The sequence below is a fragment of the Labrus mixtus genome, chromosome 19 (assembly GCF_963584025.1).
Source record: "Labrus mixtus chromosome 19, fLabMix1.1, whole genome shotgun sequence".
In the NCBI taxonomy this organism is placed as follows: Eukaryota; Metazoa; Chordata; class Actinopteri; order Labriformes; family Labridae; genus Labrus; species Labrus mixtus.
This window is the reverse complement of record NC_083630.1, coordinates 1,835,793-1,852,613: the sequence shown is the minus strand read 5'-3', so window position 1 is coordinate 1,852,613 and position 16,821 is coordinate 1,835,793. Positions and strand designations below refer to the sequence as shown.

The 16,821-nt window shown below is 39.9% G+C and overlaps 1 protein-coding gene across 2 annotated transcripts in view; it reads right to left on the bottom strand.

Annotated features, from left to right (window-relative positions):
* Positions 1-16,108, bottom strand: part of LOC132994650 (cyclic nucleotide-gated cation channel beta-3) — a 30,355-nt gene extending 14,247 nt beyond the window's left edge. The window contains exons 1-6 of one of the 2 annotated variants that reach the window (XM_061065139.1): positions 15,837-16,108; positions 4,922-4,973; positions 3,463-3,568; positions 874-1,028; positions 150-682; positions 17-67 (exon numbers count right to left, since the gene is read on the bottom strand). In XM_061065139.1, the coding sequence (XP_060921122.1) occupies positions 17-67; positions 150-682; positions 874-1,028; positions 3,463-3,568; positions 4,922-4,973; positions 15,837-15,965 (1,026 nt within the window). In that variant the 5' untranslated portion in view covers positions 15,966-16,108. The remainder of the gene's footprint in view (positions 1-16; positions 68-149; positions 683-873; positions 1,029-3,462; positions 3,569-4,921; positions 4,974-15,836) is intronic. The other variant, XM_061065141.1, reaches the window with a different exon arrangement.
* Positions 16,109-16,821: the final 713 nt, after the last annotated feature.

Genomic DNA, 16,821 nt, shown 5'->3' with positions numbered 1-16,821 from the left:
TATATACATATCTCACCGTGAATCTGTCGGAGTCTCTGTAGTTTTTCTTGGTCATCACTCGGTCTTTCTGAAAGAAGAAAATAAAACTTGAATCACGTTGAATCTTAGGGTTAGGAGGTTTTCTGGAACATGAATCCTTCAGGACTTACGATGATGTCTCCTCCTTTGACAAACTGTTTCCTGGCCTGGAACAAGATGGAGTCTGTGAGGTAGATCAGGTCTGCAAGTAGATCCAGAGCAAACCAGAACGGGATGCTGGTCTGGGTGTGGTAGGGGAAGCAGAGGCGGGCCGTCATGAACCACGTGTTGTAGTTGAAGGCCAGAGTGACCAGGCTGAGCCAGGCTATGTAACGGCGGTCTGTGAACGGGTCGATGGTGGTCCCCAGCACCGAGTCCATCTGGTCCTCCACCGGCTTCAGGACCAGGTCTATTGAGGACCATGCAGCCTCTTCAAACCGAATCTTCAGGCTCTTCTTCTCCTTCTCCTCCTTCTCCTCCTCCTTACTCTCTGCTTTCTTCTTCTCCTCTTCCTCTTTTTTCTTCTGCTCATCCTCCTTCTTCTTCTTCTCCTGTTCCTCCTTCTTCTTCTTGTCAGCCTCCTCCTTTTTTATGCGATCCTCTTCTGCCTGCCTCTTCCTCTCCTCCACCACTTTAGCGTAGTGGTCTTTAGGGAGCAGAGGAGCTGAAGGGATCAGAACAAACTGTACGTTTAAAACCAAACTAACTCTTTGTACGTTCATCCCACAAGTCTGAAATTTAAGCTTTGTGGTAAGTTTCATTATTAAAACATTTTGCATTTCCCAGATAGTGCTGCTCAAAGATGACCTGCTAGACCTGCTGTGGTTTGATTTGTGACGGTGTGTTTGCACTCACTGACAGGAGGGCTGATCTCTGGAGACGATGCGTATTTATCCACCACCTTCTCCCTACAAAGCTGCAGCCTCTCTCTCATCTTCACCACGATCGCCCTGAGCTGCTCGTCTGAATATTGGTTGATGACGATTGGAGGAGGAGGAGGAGCATCCTGTCTAAAGGTGGAAACAATAACTTCATTCACACATAAATACACTGAAAGATTTAAATTATTCACAAATATTAAACTTCTGAGATGAAGCAAACTGTTGGAAAACAGTTCTGTTTACGTGTTCAACGTCGTCTCCTAGTGGACAAAACCACATGATGTCCACTTTCATGAATATCTCTATTGAACCCCGATCTAAACCTGAAATGATTCATTATCTCATCTTTTATTTTAGCACTTAAAGCACACACATGATATGAAGAATACCTGCTCAACATGTCTGAATGGTGTTGAGTTTACTTTCTTTAAAGTTAATAATTATACATTTTCTATTTTTATTTTTATTCCTATATATCTGCACACTCTTCTTCTCTTTTTTCTGCTGTAGCTCTTGAGTTTTACCTCCGAGGATCAATGAAGGACGATCTTCTCTGAGTCTTTTTACATCTAAATCACTGTATTTTCTCTTCCTGTGAAATATCTGATGACTAGCTAACGAGCCAATCAATTTCATCACAATGTTATGTCCTGCCTTCTATCTTGTGATTGGTTGGATCCTGTTTGAGCAGGAAGTATGTCAGGCGTTCTGTTTCTTAAGTCAGGGTGCGTTCGAATTGTCCCTCCTATCTCCTTTCACTATCCACTTTACCTTAACCCCGGAAGCATTTAAGTGGCGGCCATGATAAGAGTCGTTCGAATTCTCTAAAAGTTAAGGAAAGGTGGGTCAGTGCTTCCTTTATAACCTCCTTTAGCATAGGATACACCGGACCATCCTTTACGAAAGGAGATGAGATATGCCGCCCCACAATTCCTTGCGGCCGCAACATTTAAAGCAAGTCACGCATCCGACTGTTCACGGAAATGAACGATGATCGTAAACTGACACAGATCAAGGGATAAAAAGATAAGAGACATTTTTATCAAGATGATGTTTTATTCAACATATTTAATTCACTTAAGAATGCTTTGTACAGTTGTACATTTGTATGCTTCAAACATTATGTGTAGGCTATATCTTACATAAATGTAACAATTCATTTCATACAATCATATTTATTTTGATGTTGATTTCTGAGTGGACAGGAAGCTGATGGTTTCACTTTTGTTACTTTTAGCCTGGTAGTCTATATTTCTTTTATTTCAATCCCAACCTCGTGGTAATTAGGATTATTTCACTGGTAAGAGGCACAGGGGAAAGTTTTTTTAGATGCGTTTTCTGTAGTCCATTTTCTGAACATTGTAGTTTCAACACGGCAGACTCACGTCATTAGCCTCCGCCGGCCCGTCGCATTTAATGACGTGGCCTAGTGGAAATGTGGTCGGATTGTAAGAGCAACGAGATCGCCTTTCCCTAAGTCCTTTATGAATTCTCCTAACATCTTTCCTTAACCTCATGACGTTTCCCCGGGGTTAAGGTAAAGTGGATAGTGAAAGGAGATAGGAGGGACAATTCGAATGCACCCTCAGTCTGAGTCATAAAGAGGCAGGAAGTCTGAAGAAGAAGTTTCTGCTCAGCACGGGGGAGACGCTGCCCTCTGGTGGCAGAGTCTAGGTACTGACAGAAGCATTAAACCTCCCGTGAACACTTTCTTAGGACACACACACACTGGCTCTCCTGATGAAGACCTCGAGCTAAAACCTGTCCCTCTGATGAAGACGATCTTTAAACTACAAATATGGCTGAAGCTTTTTGACTTATTCGACTCTTAAAGGGACGTAAAATACAAAAAGAAGAAGAAATGTCTCAGTTTGAACATTCGATCGTCTTTGTGCTTTTTTAATTAAAAATGGGGTTTACATCTTTTTACGCACCAACACTTCAGGAAAAGGATTCGTTGTCATCGGTCATCATATTTATCATTGAGAACGTCAACAGATAATAAAGTCATGTTTTTAATTTGAAGACATTGATTTCAGCTTTCACTAAAAACAGAGTGAAGACAGAGAGCTGGTCTGTGTCTCTACAGGGAGAATAAACGGTTAAATAAAGATAAATGAATAATCAGTAACAGGTAGATCTGAAACCTCTGACTGCACACTCTCTGTTCTCTCCCCTCCACTGTTTATCAGCCTCCACTGATAACCTGTTGTGTTTACACCTGTCAGGATCAACGTGTCGCCTCCACCTCTCCTCCTCTGCTTCTCCACAATCAGCCACAGTGAGCCGCTTTAAGCCTCAAAGCTGAAGAGCTTTTAATCCACTTTGAGTTGGTCCCTGCGTTAATATGCATGTTACAGCAGAGGATCAACATCTCTCTCCCTGTGTTCATCTCCCAGGGTTCTGCTGATTAATGAGTCTCTGCAGGCTGTGTGCTGTCACACTGTGAGCGAGATACTGCACAGATAAACACATTATATCCACTCTCTTTAATTATTGCTGCCCACTTAAACTCAACGTTTGAGATCAAATCAGGAGGAAAGAATGACGATGGTGTTCTTACCCCTCAGCTCCAGGTTCACCAGAGTTAGCTGGGGCCGCTGCTGGGGTCGCTGCTGGTGCTGCTGCTGGGGTCGCTGCTGGGGCGGGGGCCGCTGCTGGTGCCGCTGCTGAGGCCTCTGCTGGGGCCGCTGCTGGGGCGGTTGGAGTTGATTCTATTAGAGAACAATACAAATTTAATTTCTTCTTCTCTTACAAAAATGCATTTTATTGTTGCATCAGCCAACGAAACATCCAAAGACAAACAAACACAATAACACACAAACACACAAACACCAAATGCTGCTGATACTGTTTGTCCTGAAACATTTCTAAAACATAAGAAGTGATACTGGAAAGTTTAAACCTCATTAGATCTGACAGGCAGTCACAACGTCAAAAGAACATAAAGAAAGAAATGTAGAAATAATAAAATACAAACGTTGCCCTCAGTTGTTCCCTGTCTGCACACCCCAGTTGATGCACACCAAAGATCATTTTAGAAACACAGATTTTTATCTTGAAACTTGTTAATTAATGTCTTTACTGCGTTTAATAATCAGCCCGATCGTTATAAAGAGGAGAAACTTCTGTAAATACATGTCCTTTGCAAGCAGCAACCTCCTCTGTGAAGATGATGGCTGCAGAACACAGGAAGTCACATACACACCCATTCTAAAAAGCCTGTTTTTACAGCAGAGATTAACATGTTTACAGCCTGGTTAAAAAAAAAACCAAATAGGTGTGATTAGCTCATGTCTCGATCGACACACACTGTACGGGGGGTGAATGTTTTGATGACTCATCAGTTTTGATTTAATGAAGGATAAGAGTTATTCACAATAAGGCGAGTGACAGGCTCGACCACAAGAAGTCGTGGTGTAGCTGTCAGGAGGCTTAAGCCCCGCCTCAGCTCCTCCTGTTTGTCGGTTGTTTGGTTGACAGAGTCAGCATTTCCAAGGTGGTCACCGCTATGGATAGGTTTCCAAAACAGCCATTCAGGAACCAACAGGTGACGTCAAAACACAAGCTAAGCTAACGTTAGCTGCAGCCCCTCTGGCAGCCCCTCCTGCTGTCCATGCCAGGAAAAACAAAGTGCCCTATGCAGATGACTTCTTAATATATTTTCCTATAAATTCCTATCGGAGCAAAGCCCTTTAATTGTGCAAATACTGCGATGATGTCTTAGGACTGTGATCCAACATTGCAGCATGTGTGAGCATCATCAAAACATTCCTGATAAATCATAATGTTAACCATAATGATAATGTTTGTTCAGGAATGTCAGCAATAATTAACTTAAACGTATTTGGTAACTTCAGTCCTAACCCAAACTACAGCTCTGAAACACTGGCTATCTAACATTCACCATGTGACAGTAAAGGAGTTCATCTAACTCTCACTGCTGTGGGAGGATACGGTAAAGGACAGAAAGTGAAACACACAAAGAAGTTCAGTGGTTTATTGATGAAAGAACTTCTTACCCTGAGGTCTTCCTTCTTTTTTGTCCTCATTCTTATCGGCTGGTTTCTCCTCCTGTAACACAAATCAACATGAAACACACAGTGAGACTTGTCATTAGTCAAACAGTCATCAGAGAGATTCTAACTGGTTCAAAGAACAGTGCAGTACTATTTGACTAATGACTCCCACGCCCTTTTAATCACCAGCTGCGTGTGACATGAACAGATACTAAAGAGCCTGCTGGGAAATGAGAAATTTCAGAGATTTGTGTAATGAAATCATTTGATTCGTTATTGGCTGGAGTATAGAGACATTGAAGTGATGGAGCAGCAGATAAGAGAGCTCTGCTGTGATCTCAGAGGGAACCAATCAAACACAACTCTCTGCACTACTGGTAGAGGAACTTGGGCCCCTAAAAGTTGAGAGACCCTTACCCGAGGTAGAACAAAGCACAACCATATTTTTTCATAACTTGAACATGTCTAGTTTATGAAACGGATAGTTGTATAAAAATATTTTACTGCAAAATAACTTTTTTTGGATGTTTTATGCATCTTACCAAAACATGAAAATAGGTCAAATTAGGGAAAAAGGGACAGCTCTAGCCTTATCACATGTATCTCTGGGAATCAGAATCAGAATTTCACCAAATTTGGACAGGATGTTCACAGATAGTTATTAGTTACAATTATGCAAAGTTTTTATCAATACCATTTTCAATTTTTGAATTTTTCGCACTTAAACACACATGTAGTTTAGGCGGAAATTGAAAATTGAAACAAAAATTCAAAACGTATGTATATCAAAGTCTGTCATTTTTTAAGTAAGGACACCAAACATTAAAATATGTCATTTTTATCTTCTTTAGACTGTTATCTCAACATAAAAGCAAGTTATTTGACTTTTCACTTGACCCTATGGTGTCACCAGCCCCTAACAGGAAACTAGTGCAGCCAGGATTTCAGGGCGACCTGGTACAATGGGGCTCTATGGATGTGTATGTGGGAGGAGGTGGCCACAAACAATAGATTAAGACTGAACAACAAGACACAATATAATTGTATTCTATAATATATATATAATTAAACATTTTATAGTTATTCCTAATATATTTTGTCTCATATTTTCTATCTTACATATGATTTATATGATGACACTCAGAGTCAACCTGCTGCTTTCAACAATATTGTCACCTATGACATTGTTTCTATTTCATTCTAAAAAATTTAAGCATTGTCTTGACGTCAGTTGTGAAATATTAATGAACTAAAAAACAGTATTGATATATAGAACCTTGAGTTCTTAGAAATTAAATATACTTCATATAGTCTATTTGTATATCGGCTATACAGCCTGTTGTAGTTTTTTAAATGTATTTCAGTCATATAAAGATGGTGTGTAGTCACCATATCTCCTGCTTTTAAGAAGAACCCTAGTTACTCCAGAGGATACACTGGATGAAGGGATAGTTTTTATAATACCCTAAGTATGATAAAGTGTTAAAAAATGCTACAATAGCTATTTTTGTTGAATGATTTATCAGGCAACCAATGGAGCTGGAATACAAAACAATTCTAATGATGGCGTAAATGTGTGTGAGGTAAATTAGGATAACAATCATGCAAACATGTTTATAAGAAACTTCTTTATACACTTATTTTACCTCATTATATATAATGACATTTGATTTTAAATGCTAATTACAAAGGATGATTTCCACTTTTAGACAAAATGACTGTGAACCTGAGAGCTTAACACCGTACAACTAAAAACCTTTGTGTCACACTAAACATCCCCTGGAGACAAAGTTTGACCTCTTACCTCACAGGAGCTTTAAGAAAACAATTGCTGCAGAAAATAACCGTCAACAAAGTCAACCAACCAAACATCACAAACAAATGAAGGCATCACAACCAAATCAAGACACCACAAATAATCAAGACACCACAACTAAATCAAGACACCACAACCATAGACAACACAACTAGATCAAGACACCACAACCAAATCATGACATCACAACTAAATCAAGACACCACAACCAAATCAAGACAACACAACCAAATCAAGACATCACAACCAAATCAAGACATCACAACTAAATCAAGACATCACAACCAAATCAAGACACCACAACTAAATCAAGACATCACAACCAAATCAAGACACCACAACCAAATCAAGACAACACAACCAAATCAAGACATCACAACCAAATCAAGACAACACAACCAAATCAAGACATCACAACTAAATCAAGACACCACAACTAAATCAAGACACCACAACCAAATCAAGACAACACAACCAAATCAAGACATCACAACCAAATCAAGACACCACAACTAAATCAAGACAACACAACTAAATCAAGACATCACAACCAAATCAAGACACCACAACCAAATCAAGACAACACAACCAAATCAAGACATCACAACTAAATCAAGACATCACAACCAAATCAAGACATCACAACCAAATCAAGACACCACAACTAAATCAAGACATCACAACCAAATCAAGACATCACAACTAAATCAAGACACCACAACCAAATCAAGACATCACAACTAAATCAAGACATCACAACCAAATCAAGACATCACAACTAAATCAAGACACCACAACCAAATCAAGACACCATAACCAAATCAAGACATCACAACCAAATCAAGACATCACAACTAAATGAAGACATCACAACCAAATCAAGACATCACAACTAAATCAAGACACCACAACCAAATCAAGACACCATAACCAAATCAAGACAACACAACCAAATCAAGACATCACAACTAAATAGAGACACCACATCCAAATCAAGACACCATAACTAAATCAAGACAACACAACCAAATCAAGACATCACAACTAAATGAAGACACCATAGCCAAATCAAAACATCACAACCAAATCAAGACACCACAACTAAATCAAGACACCATAACCAAATCAAGACACCACAACTAAATCAAGACACCATAACCAAATCAAGACACCACAACTAAATCAAGACACCACAACCAAATCAAGACACCATAACTAGATCATCAATAGAAAAGATTGCAGATGGCAAAACCTTACGCAGGCATCAAAATCAATTGTACACCCACTGGCTTTAGTCTGATGAGCATTTAGTGTCTGATCAACATTGCCCTGCCTCCAAAGATAATAGTCCCCTTCGGATTCTCCATTCATATAATCTATTCTAAGACAAATGACAACATATAACCAAACACACAACTTTTTTGTTTAAAAATACATTTAGCTATGTTCTATTGTCTGTGGCTGGATTGCCTGTAGATGGTAATGCCTTTTCCTTGCATTTTGATGTATTGGCTGCATGTGGTTATTGTGTCAGTATTGTCTACTTTTTGTTGCCTTGCCTTTATTTTGCTGTATTTGATTGTGTTGAATGCATTTCTACAATTCTATAATTTATTTAGCAGACACTTTTATTCAAAGCAACGTACATCAGAGAGTAAGTAAAACAAAAGCGAGGCTCTAGAGAGGAGGAAAACGATGTCAGTAAGTGCAAATGAACAGCTTTAAGTCAGATCGGACACTAATGCTGACAGGCAGTGCACAGAGGCAAAGCACAACATTGACAGCTGTTGGGAGCTCAATCAGTATAAAAACCATCTTAAAATCATGTTTATCAAACAAAAACCATCGTCATTACCATCATCATCAATAATAATTAGGTTATGGTGTCTTGATTTGGTTGTGGTGTCTTGATTTGGTTATGTTGTCTTGATTTGGTTGTATTGTCTTTGGTAGTGTTGTCTTGATTTGGTTGTGTTGTCTTTGGTTGTGGTGTCTTGATTTGGTTGTGTTGTCTTTGGTTGTGGTGTCTTGATTTGGTTGTGTTGTCTGTGGTTGTGTTGTCTTTGGTTGTGGTGTCTTGATTTGGTTGTGTTGTCTTTGGTTGTGTTGTCTTTGGTTATGTTGTCTTGATTTGGTTGTGTTGTCTTGATTTGATTGTGTTGTCTTTGGTTGTGTTGTCTTTGGTTGTGTTGTCTTTGGTTGTGGTGCCTTGATTTGGTTGTGTGGTCTTTGGTTGTGTTGTCTTTGATTGTGGTGTTTTGATTTGGTTGTGGTGTCTTGATTTAGTTATGGTGTCTTGATTTGGTTGTGTTGTCTTTGGTTGTGGTGCCTTGATTTGGTTGTGTTGTCTTTGGTTGTGTCTTTGATTGTGGTGTTTTGATTTGGTTGTGGTGTCTTGATTTAGTTATGGTGTCTTGATTTGGTTGTGTTGTCTTTGGTTGTGTTGTCTTTGGTTGTGTTGTCTTGATTTGGTTGTGTTGTCTTTGGTTGTGGTGCCTTGATTTGGTTGTGTGGTCTTTGGTTGTGTTGTCTTTGATTGGTTGTGGTGTCTTGATTTGGTTATGTTGTCTTGATTTGGTTATGTTGTCTTGATTTGCTTGTGGTGTCTTTGGTTGTGGTGTCTTGATTTGGTTGTGGTGTCTTGATTTAGTTATGGTGTCTTGATTTGGTTATGTTGTCCTGATTTGGTTGTGTTGTCTTTGGTTGTGTTGTCTTGATTTGGTTGTGTTGTCTTTGGTTGCGGTGCCTTGATTTGGTTGTGTGGTCTTTGGTTGTGTTGTCTTTGATTGTGGTGTTTTGATTTGGTTGTGGTGTCTTGATTTAGTTATGGTGTCTTGATTTGGTTGTGTTGTCTTTGGTTGTGGTGCCTTGATTTGGTTGTGTGGTCTTTGGTTGTGTTGTCTTTGATTGTGGTGTTTTGATTTGGTTGTGGTGTCTTGATTTAGTTATGGTGTCTTGATTTGGTTGTGTTGTCTTTGGTTGTGTTGTCTTTGGTTGTGTTGTCTTGATTTGGTTGTGTTGTCTTTGGTTGTGGTGCCTTGATTTGGTTGTGTGGTCTTTGGTTGTGTTGTCTTTGATTGTGGTGTTTTGATTTGGTTGTGGTGTCTTGATTTAGTTATGGTGTCTTGATTTGGTTGTGTTGTCTTTGGTTGTGTTGTCTTTGGTTGTGTTGTCTTGATTTGGTTGTGTTGTCTTTGGTTGTGGTGCCTTGATTTGGTTGTGTGGTCTTTGGTTGTGTTGTCTTTGATTGGTTGTGGTGTCTTGATTTGGTTATGTTGTCTTGATTTGGTTATGTTGTCTTGATTTGCTTGTGTTGTCTTTGGTTGTGGTGTCTTGATATGGTTGTGGTGTCTTGATTTAGTTATGGTGTCTTGATTTGGTTATGTTGTCCTGATTTGGTTGTGTTATCTTTGTTTGGTTGGTTGACCTTGTTGATGGTTATTTTCTGCAGCAGGTGTTTTCTTAAAGCTCCTGGGAGGATTGTTTTGGTTGGTTATGGAGCTCACTCAAACTTATACTGATATCGTGAAATGGTTTACAAAAGCAAACAAGACCTTAAGATAGAATATATTTTCTTCTGTGAAGTTATTCTCATTCGTTACTGCTTTAAGATTCAGAGTTAGGGATATATTTGACGGTTCAAACTTGGCAGAAGGAGATTTTTCATCAGTAAAAACAACTTACACAAGCACAGGACAAGATCAGCAAAGAGATAAGAGGTCAAACTTTGTCTCCAGGGGATGTTTAGTGTGACACAAAGGCTTTTAGTTGTACGGTGTTAAGCTCTCAGGTTCACAGCCATATTGTCTTAAGTGGAAATCATCCTTTGTAATTAGCATTTAAAATCAAATGTCATTATATATAATGAGGTAATGAAGTGTATAAAGAAGTTTCTTATAAACATGTTTGCATGATTGTTATCCTAATTTACCTTACACACATTTACGCCATCATAAGAATTGTTTTGTATTCCAGCTCCATTGGTTGCCTGATAAATCTGTCAACAAAAATAGCTATTGTAGCATTTTTTAACACTTTATCATACTTAGGGTATTATAAAAACTATCCCTTCATCCAGTGTATCCTCTGGAGTAACTAGGGTTCTTCTTAAAAGCAGGAGATATGGTGACTACACACCATCTTTATATGACTGAAATACATGTAAAAAACTACAACAGGCTGTATAGCCGATATACAAATAGACTATATGAAGTATATTTAATTTCTAAGAACTCAAGGTTCTATATATCAATACTGTTTTTTAGTTCATTAATATTTCACAACTGATGTCAAGACAATGCTTTAATTTTTTAGAATGAAATAGAAACAATGTCATAGGTGACAATATTGTTGAAAGCAGCGGGTTGACTCTGAGTGTCCTCATATAAATCATATGTAAGATAGAAAATATGAGACAAAATGTATTAGGAATAACTATAAAATGTTTAATTGTATATATATTACAGAATACAATTATATTGTGTCTTGTTGTTCAGTCTTAATCTATTGTTTGTGGCCACCTCCTCCCACATACACATCCATAGAGCCCCATTGTACCATGTTGCCCGGAAATTCTGGCTGCACTAGTTTCCTGTTAGGGGCTGGTGACACCATAGGGTCAAGTGAAAAGTCAAATAACTTGCTTTTATGTTGAGATAACAGTCTAAAGAAGATAAAAAATGACATATTTTAATGTTTGGTGTCCTTACTTAAAAAATGACAGACTTTGATATACATACGTTTTGAATTTTTGTTTCAATTTTCAATTTCCGCCTAAACTACGTGTGTTTTAGTGTGAAAAATAAAAAAAATTGAAAATGGTATTGATAAAAACTTTGCATAATTGTAACTAATAACTATCTGTGAACATCCTGTCCAAATTTGGTGAAATTCTGATTCTGATTCCCAGAGATACATGTGATAAGGCTAGAGCTGTCCTTTTTGGAGAAGCCCTAATTTGACCTATTTTCATTTTTTGTTAAGATGCATAAAACATCCAAAAAAAGTTATTTTGCAGTAAAATATTTTTATACAACTATCCGTTTCATAAACTAGACATTGTTGGGCCATGCAGGCTTAGGACAGTCTGTGCCTTTGAGTTGTTTACTGAGGCCTAAAAGGATTCTTTATCCCAGAATCCCCTGCGGTACTTCACACCTACGTGTGACGTAAAGGGGGGACCGGAACCTGAGGTAAACCCACAGGCAGCTCCAGTCTTTAAAAGCAATCACCAGGCATTGCTTCCTTCTCTTCAAGTGTGGTCTGCCGACACCAGAGGATACCCTCTCCAACAAGATGGACTCCAGCATTCGAGACAAAGCCTTTCCTCCTCTTGACTTACATATGTTAAACTTCAGAGCTGATCTCCTAGCTCAGTATAGGTAGCTCTTCACATGCTGAATTCAAGCATCAGAGGATTCAGCTGACTACTTCCATGGCATATTTTTAGGAGTTTTGGGCGCAATCAGATGCTATCAGGTTCGAGCAAAAAGAAGAGTTTCTTTCCTTTGATTTTTCGTAAGACGTCATTGAACGCAACTGGACAGGAGCGCTGAAGGAAGCCCACTGATCCCTGAATCCACAAGGACACATAAAGAACTCGGCTCCTGTAACCAGAAGACCCTATAGAGCAGCACATCCCGCTACCCTCCTCCTACATCTGCCACGAAGGAACCCTGCCTGAATCTGATGATTTAACATTCAACAGAGTGACGATCTAACCAGCTTTGCAACGATCACCAGGAGTTACCCCAAGTAAGAGCTTTGGTCTGGGCAGAAATAGTTTCAGAAATAGTTATGTTTCTTTTATAACCACTGATAATTATGCATCATTGTTGACGAGACGTTACATTCTGTTTATTATCTGTTGTAAGCTGCTGCATTTTTTTTATTGTGATGAACTGCTGTGTTCACCTATGTATGTAATGCTATGCTAGTTTACCTTCAGTCAACGGCTTTCACAATCAGAAAGACCAGTGTACCCGCCGTTGAATCAAAGTCCGGCCACTGGCTTTCTGGTGTTTAAGTAACAGTTACTGAACTCAGCTCAGAGAGCTCAAAACTATTTCAAAAGGCAGCCACACGGCTTCCTTTGTTGTCCACCATTTTGTCCACATGTGACGAAGTCACATGGTGCATTGTCTCTCTCCACCATCTTGTTTTCTCTCTCTCTCTCTCTCTCTCCTCTACACACACACACACACACACACACACACACACACACACACACACACACACACATTTACACCTCATTCACAAGGTTTGCCTGATAATGTTTGTTTGCTTAGATTAGTTTATGATAGTTATTTGTTTGATTAAGTTCATTGATTTTGGATTGATGTTGCTTTGTTTAAATAAATTCTGTTATAATTTAAGAGAGCAGTTGTTTGTGATTACTGGTGTATTTATATTGTGATATAAGCTGGGTGCGAAGGCTTTGTGTACGGATTTCACGCCTTCAATTTATTAAATATAGTTATTAATTATTAATAATATTAGTAATTAAAAAACTAATTTGAGAGTGATTTGAGTGATATTTTGGTTATATTTCCCTGAGTACAGGGTGGTGCCCCAAAACGAGATTAAACATAGTTTGATGATATTTTATTTATATTATTAATAATTAGAAATAATTATTAAAGAATATAACCAAAGTTGACTTGATACAACCCCAACAACATGTTCAAGTTATGAAAAAATATGGTCATGCTTTGTTCTACCTCGGATAGGGGTATCTCGAAAACTAAAGCCTTTTTGGGGGGTTTGTTCCTCTACTATACAGGCTTCGTGCAATATTTAGTTTTTGTTGTCACACTTTTTAAAGTCTTGGCTGATTCTGCTGCTGCTGCTGGCATCAAACAAACAGTGAGAGCAAGACTGAAAATTATCAGGGACATTTTCCATGCATTAACTGAACAGGATACAGCATTTACTGTAATAGAAGAATCTCCTCTTGTAAGGCAAGATAGTCTTATAGATATATGAATCCTAGAACCGCTTTCCTTAATCAAAAGTTTGCATCATAATGAAACATATGTTGGAACATCCCACCCTATCTGTACGTACTTATCATTTAACACATCGACCTTGCAAACAGCAATAAACATGATACCTGACTGTTTTAAGGAAGTCTTTCCCTCAGTTAGCAGCTGTACATTAGATGTGATCAATATGTATTTACTGGCAGGCCATGTACCACAGTCATTTAAAGTAGCCCTACTGTCTCTAAATGTACTATGGGAGGTAGAGCCTTCAGTTATCAGCACTGCTCTTGGTACCTACAGTCTCTAAATGTACTATGGGAGGTAGAGCCTTCAGTTATCAGACCTGCTCGTGATACAGTCTCTAAATGTACTATGGGAGGTAGAGCCTTCAGTTATCAGGCCTGCTCGTGGTAGCTACGGTCTCTAAATGTACCATGGGAGGTAGAGCCTTCAGTTATCAGACCTGCTCGTGATACAGTCTCTAAATGTACTATGGGAGGTAGAGCCTTCAGTTATCAGGCCTGCTCGTGGTACGTACGGTCTCTAAATGTACAATGGGAGGTAGAGCCTTCAGTTATCAGACCTGCTCGTGATACAGTCTCTAAATGTACTATGGGAGGTAGAGCCTTCAGTTATCAGGCCTGCTCGTGGTAGCTACGGTCTCTAAATGTACCATGGGAGGTAGAGCCTTCAGTTATCAGACCTGCTCGTGATACAGTCTCTAAATGTACTATGGGAGGTAGAGCCTTCAGTTATCAGGCCTGCTCGTGGTACGTACGGTCTCTAAATGTACAATGGGAGGTAGAGCCTTCAGTTATCAGACCTGCTCGTGATACAGTCTCTAAATGTACTATGGGAGGTAGAGCCTTCAGTTATCAGGCCTGCTCGTGGTACCTACTGTCTCTAAATGTTCTATGAGAGGTAGAGCCTTCAGTTATCAGGCCTGCTTGTGGTACCTACAGTCTCTAAATGTATTATGGGAGGTAGAGCCTTCAGTTATCAGGCCTGCTCGTGGCACCTACGGTATCTAAATGTACTATGGGAGGTAGAGCCTTCAGTTATCAGGCCTGCTCGTGGTACCTACGGTCTCTAAATGTACAATGGGAGGTAGAGCCTTCAGTTATCAGACCTGCTCGTGGTACCTACGGTCTCTAAATGTACCATGGGAGGTAGAGCCTTCAGTTATCAGGCCTGCTCGTGGTAGCTACGGTCTCTAAATGTACCATGGGAGGTAGAGTCTTCAGTTATCAGGCCTACTCGTGGTACCTACGGTCTCTAAATGTACTATGGGAGGTAGAGCCTTCAGTTATCAGACCTGCTCGTGGTACGTACGGTCTCTAAATGTACAATGGGAGGTAGAGCCTTCAGTTATCAGACCTGCTCGTGATACAGTCTCTAAATGTACTATGGGAGGTAGAGCCTTCGGTTATCAGGCCTGCTCGTGGTACCTACAGTCTCTAAATGTTCTATGAGAGGTAGAGGCTTCAGTTATCAGGCCTGCTTGTGGTACCTACAGTCTCTAAATGTATTATGGGAGGTAGAGCCTTCAGTTATCAGGCCTGCTCGTGGCACCTACAGTATCTAAATGTACTATGGGAGGTAGAGCCTTCAGTTATCAGGCCTGCTCGTGGTACCTACGGTCTCTAAATGTACTATGGGAGGTAGAGCCTTCAGTTATCAGGCCTGCTCGTGGTACCTACGGTCTCTAAATGTACTATGGGAGGTAGAGCCTTCAGTTATCAGACCTGCTCGTGGTACAGTCTCTAAATGTACTATGGGAGGTAGAGCCTTCAGTTATCAGGACCCTCTTCTTTGTAATCATCTACCAGTTAGGGTTCGGGAGGAAGACACACTCCGTACTTTTAGGATTAGGATATAAAGTTGAATTTTGATTAAGCTTATAGTTAGGGCTTGCTCAGGCTTGGATTAGCTTGTTGTTATGTTTCTGAAGGATAAACATAAACTCCCATCCAGTCTCAGCAGATGTCTGTTCTTTGTGTTAGAGTTACGTAAAGTTTGCTGAGATAACTTTCTTGTGTTCGATGCTATACACCTTTAACTGATTCATAAATTGATTGAATTAACAGCATGTTGTTTCCTACAGACAATCAAGTCCTACCTTGGCCGGAGCTGCATCTGGTGCTGGAGCTGCAGTCTGTGTTTGAGCTGGGTTAGGTACCGCTCTGGTGGTCCCTGAAGCTTGCGGCACCTGCGGGCCACTGAAGAGCCCCTTAAACTTTCCAAACATGTCGAGAAACTGACAGGTATATCCGCCTCTCTGTCTGCAGGTCACTGTGTAGAGACTCCTGAGGGTCTGATGGGTCTCTGTGGTCTTCCTGCTTTTAGCACCACTAATAATCTCCAGAGAGAAAAGCCCCACTCCCCTCCATGGGCTGTGACATGTAAGCCCATCACTATCTCATATAAGACCCCAAGAGGCTTACAGGTGAGCACTAAAGCTGGCTGAGACACTGAGGACAGAATACATGTGCAGAAAACACAGACTGAATCAACCGTTGCAGTTAGAATGGACATTAAGCTGCTGATGTTTTTGGAGGCCCGAGTATGATGAAGACACGCATAAAAGTAAGAAAAGTTATTATAAAAATAAAAAAACATGAAATATGATTTTGTTTTCTTTTTCTTTTTTTCTTTTGGGCATTTTGCCTTCATTAGAGAGGACAGCTGAAGGCAGACGGGAAGTGTTGGAGGAGAGAGGGGGGAGGGGAGACGTGCAGCAAACAGCAGATATCGGATTCTAACCCTAGGCCACTGTGACAGGGACTACACCCTCTGTACACGGGACACACAGCATAACATCATAACATTGTGTGGATTTGAATGATATTGTACCTTAAAGGAGCTGTGGTGAGTCATTGATTACTGTTACAGTGGAGCTGTGATTAAACACACTTCAGTTTGTACAGATGACTCATGGTCAAAGGAGTAGTAAAGGGCGAGAAGTAGGACTGACTCCTACCCTGGGCCTCAATGAAGGAAGAGGACCTGTAAAAATCTACAGCTTTTGTTTGCATTTCAAAGTCAGAACTGTAAAGGGAGTAAAGGGGATGAACTGACGTCATGTTTTACTCTTAACTCTGAAA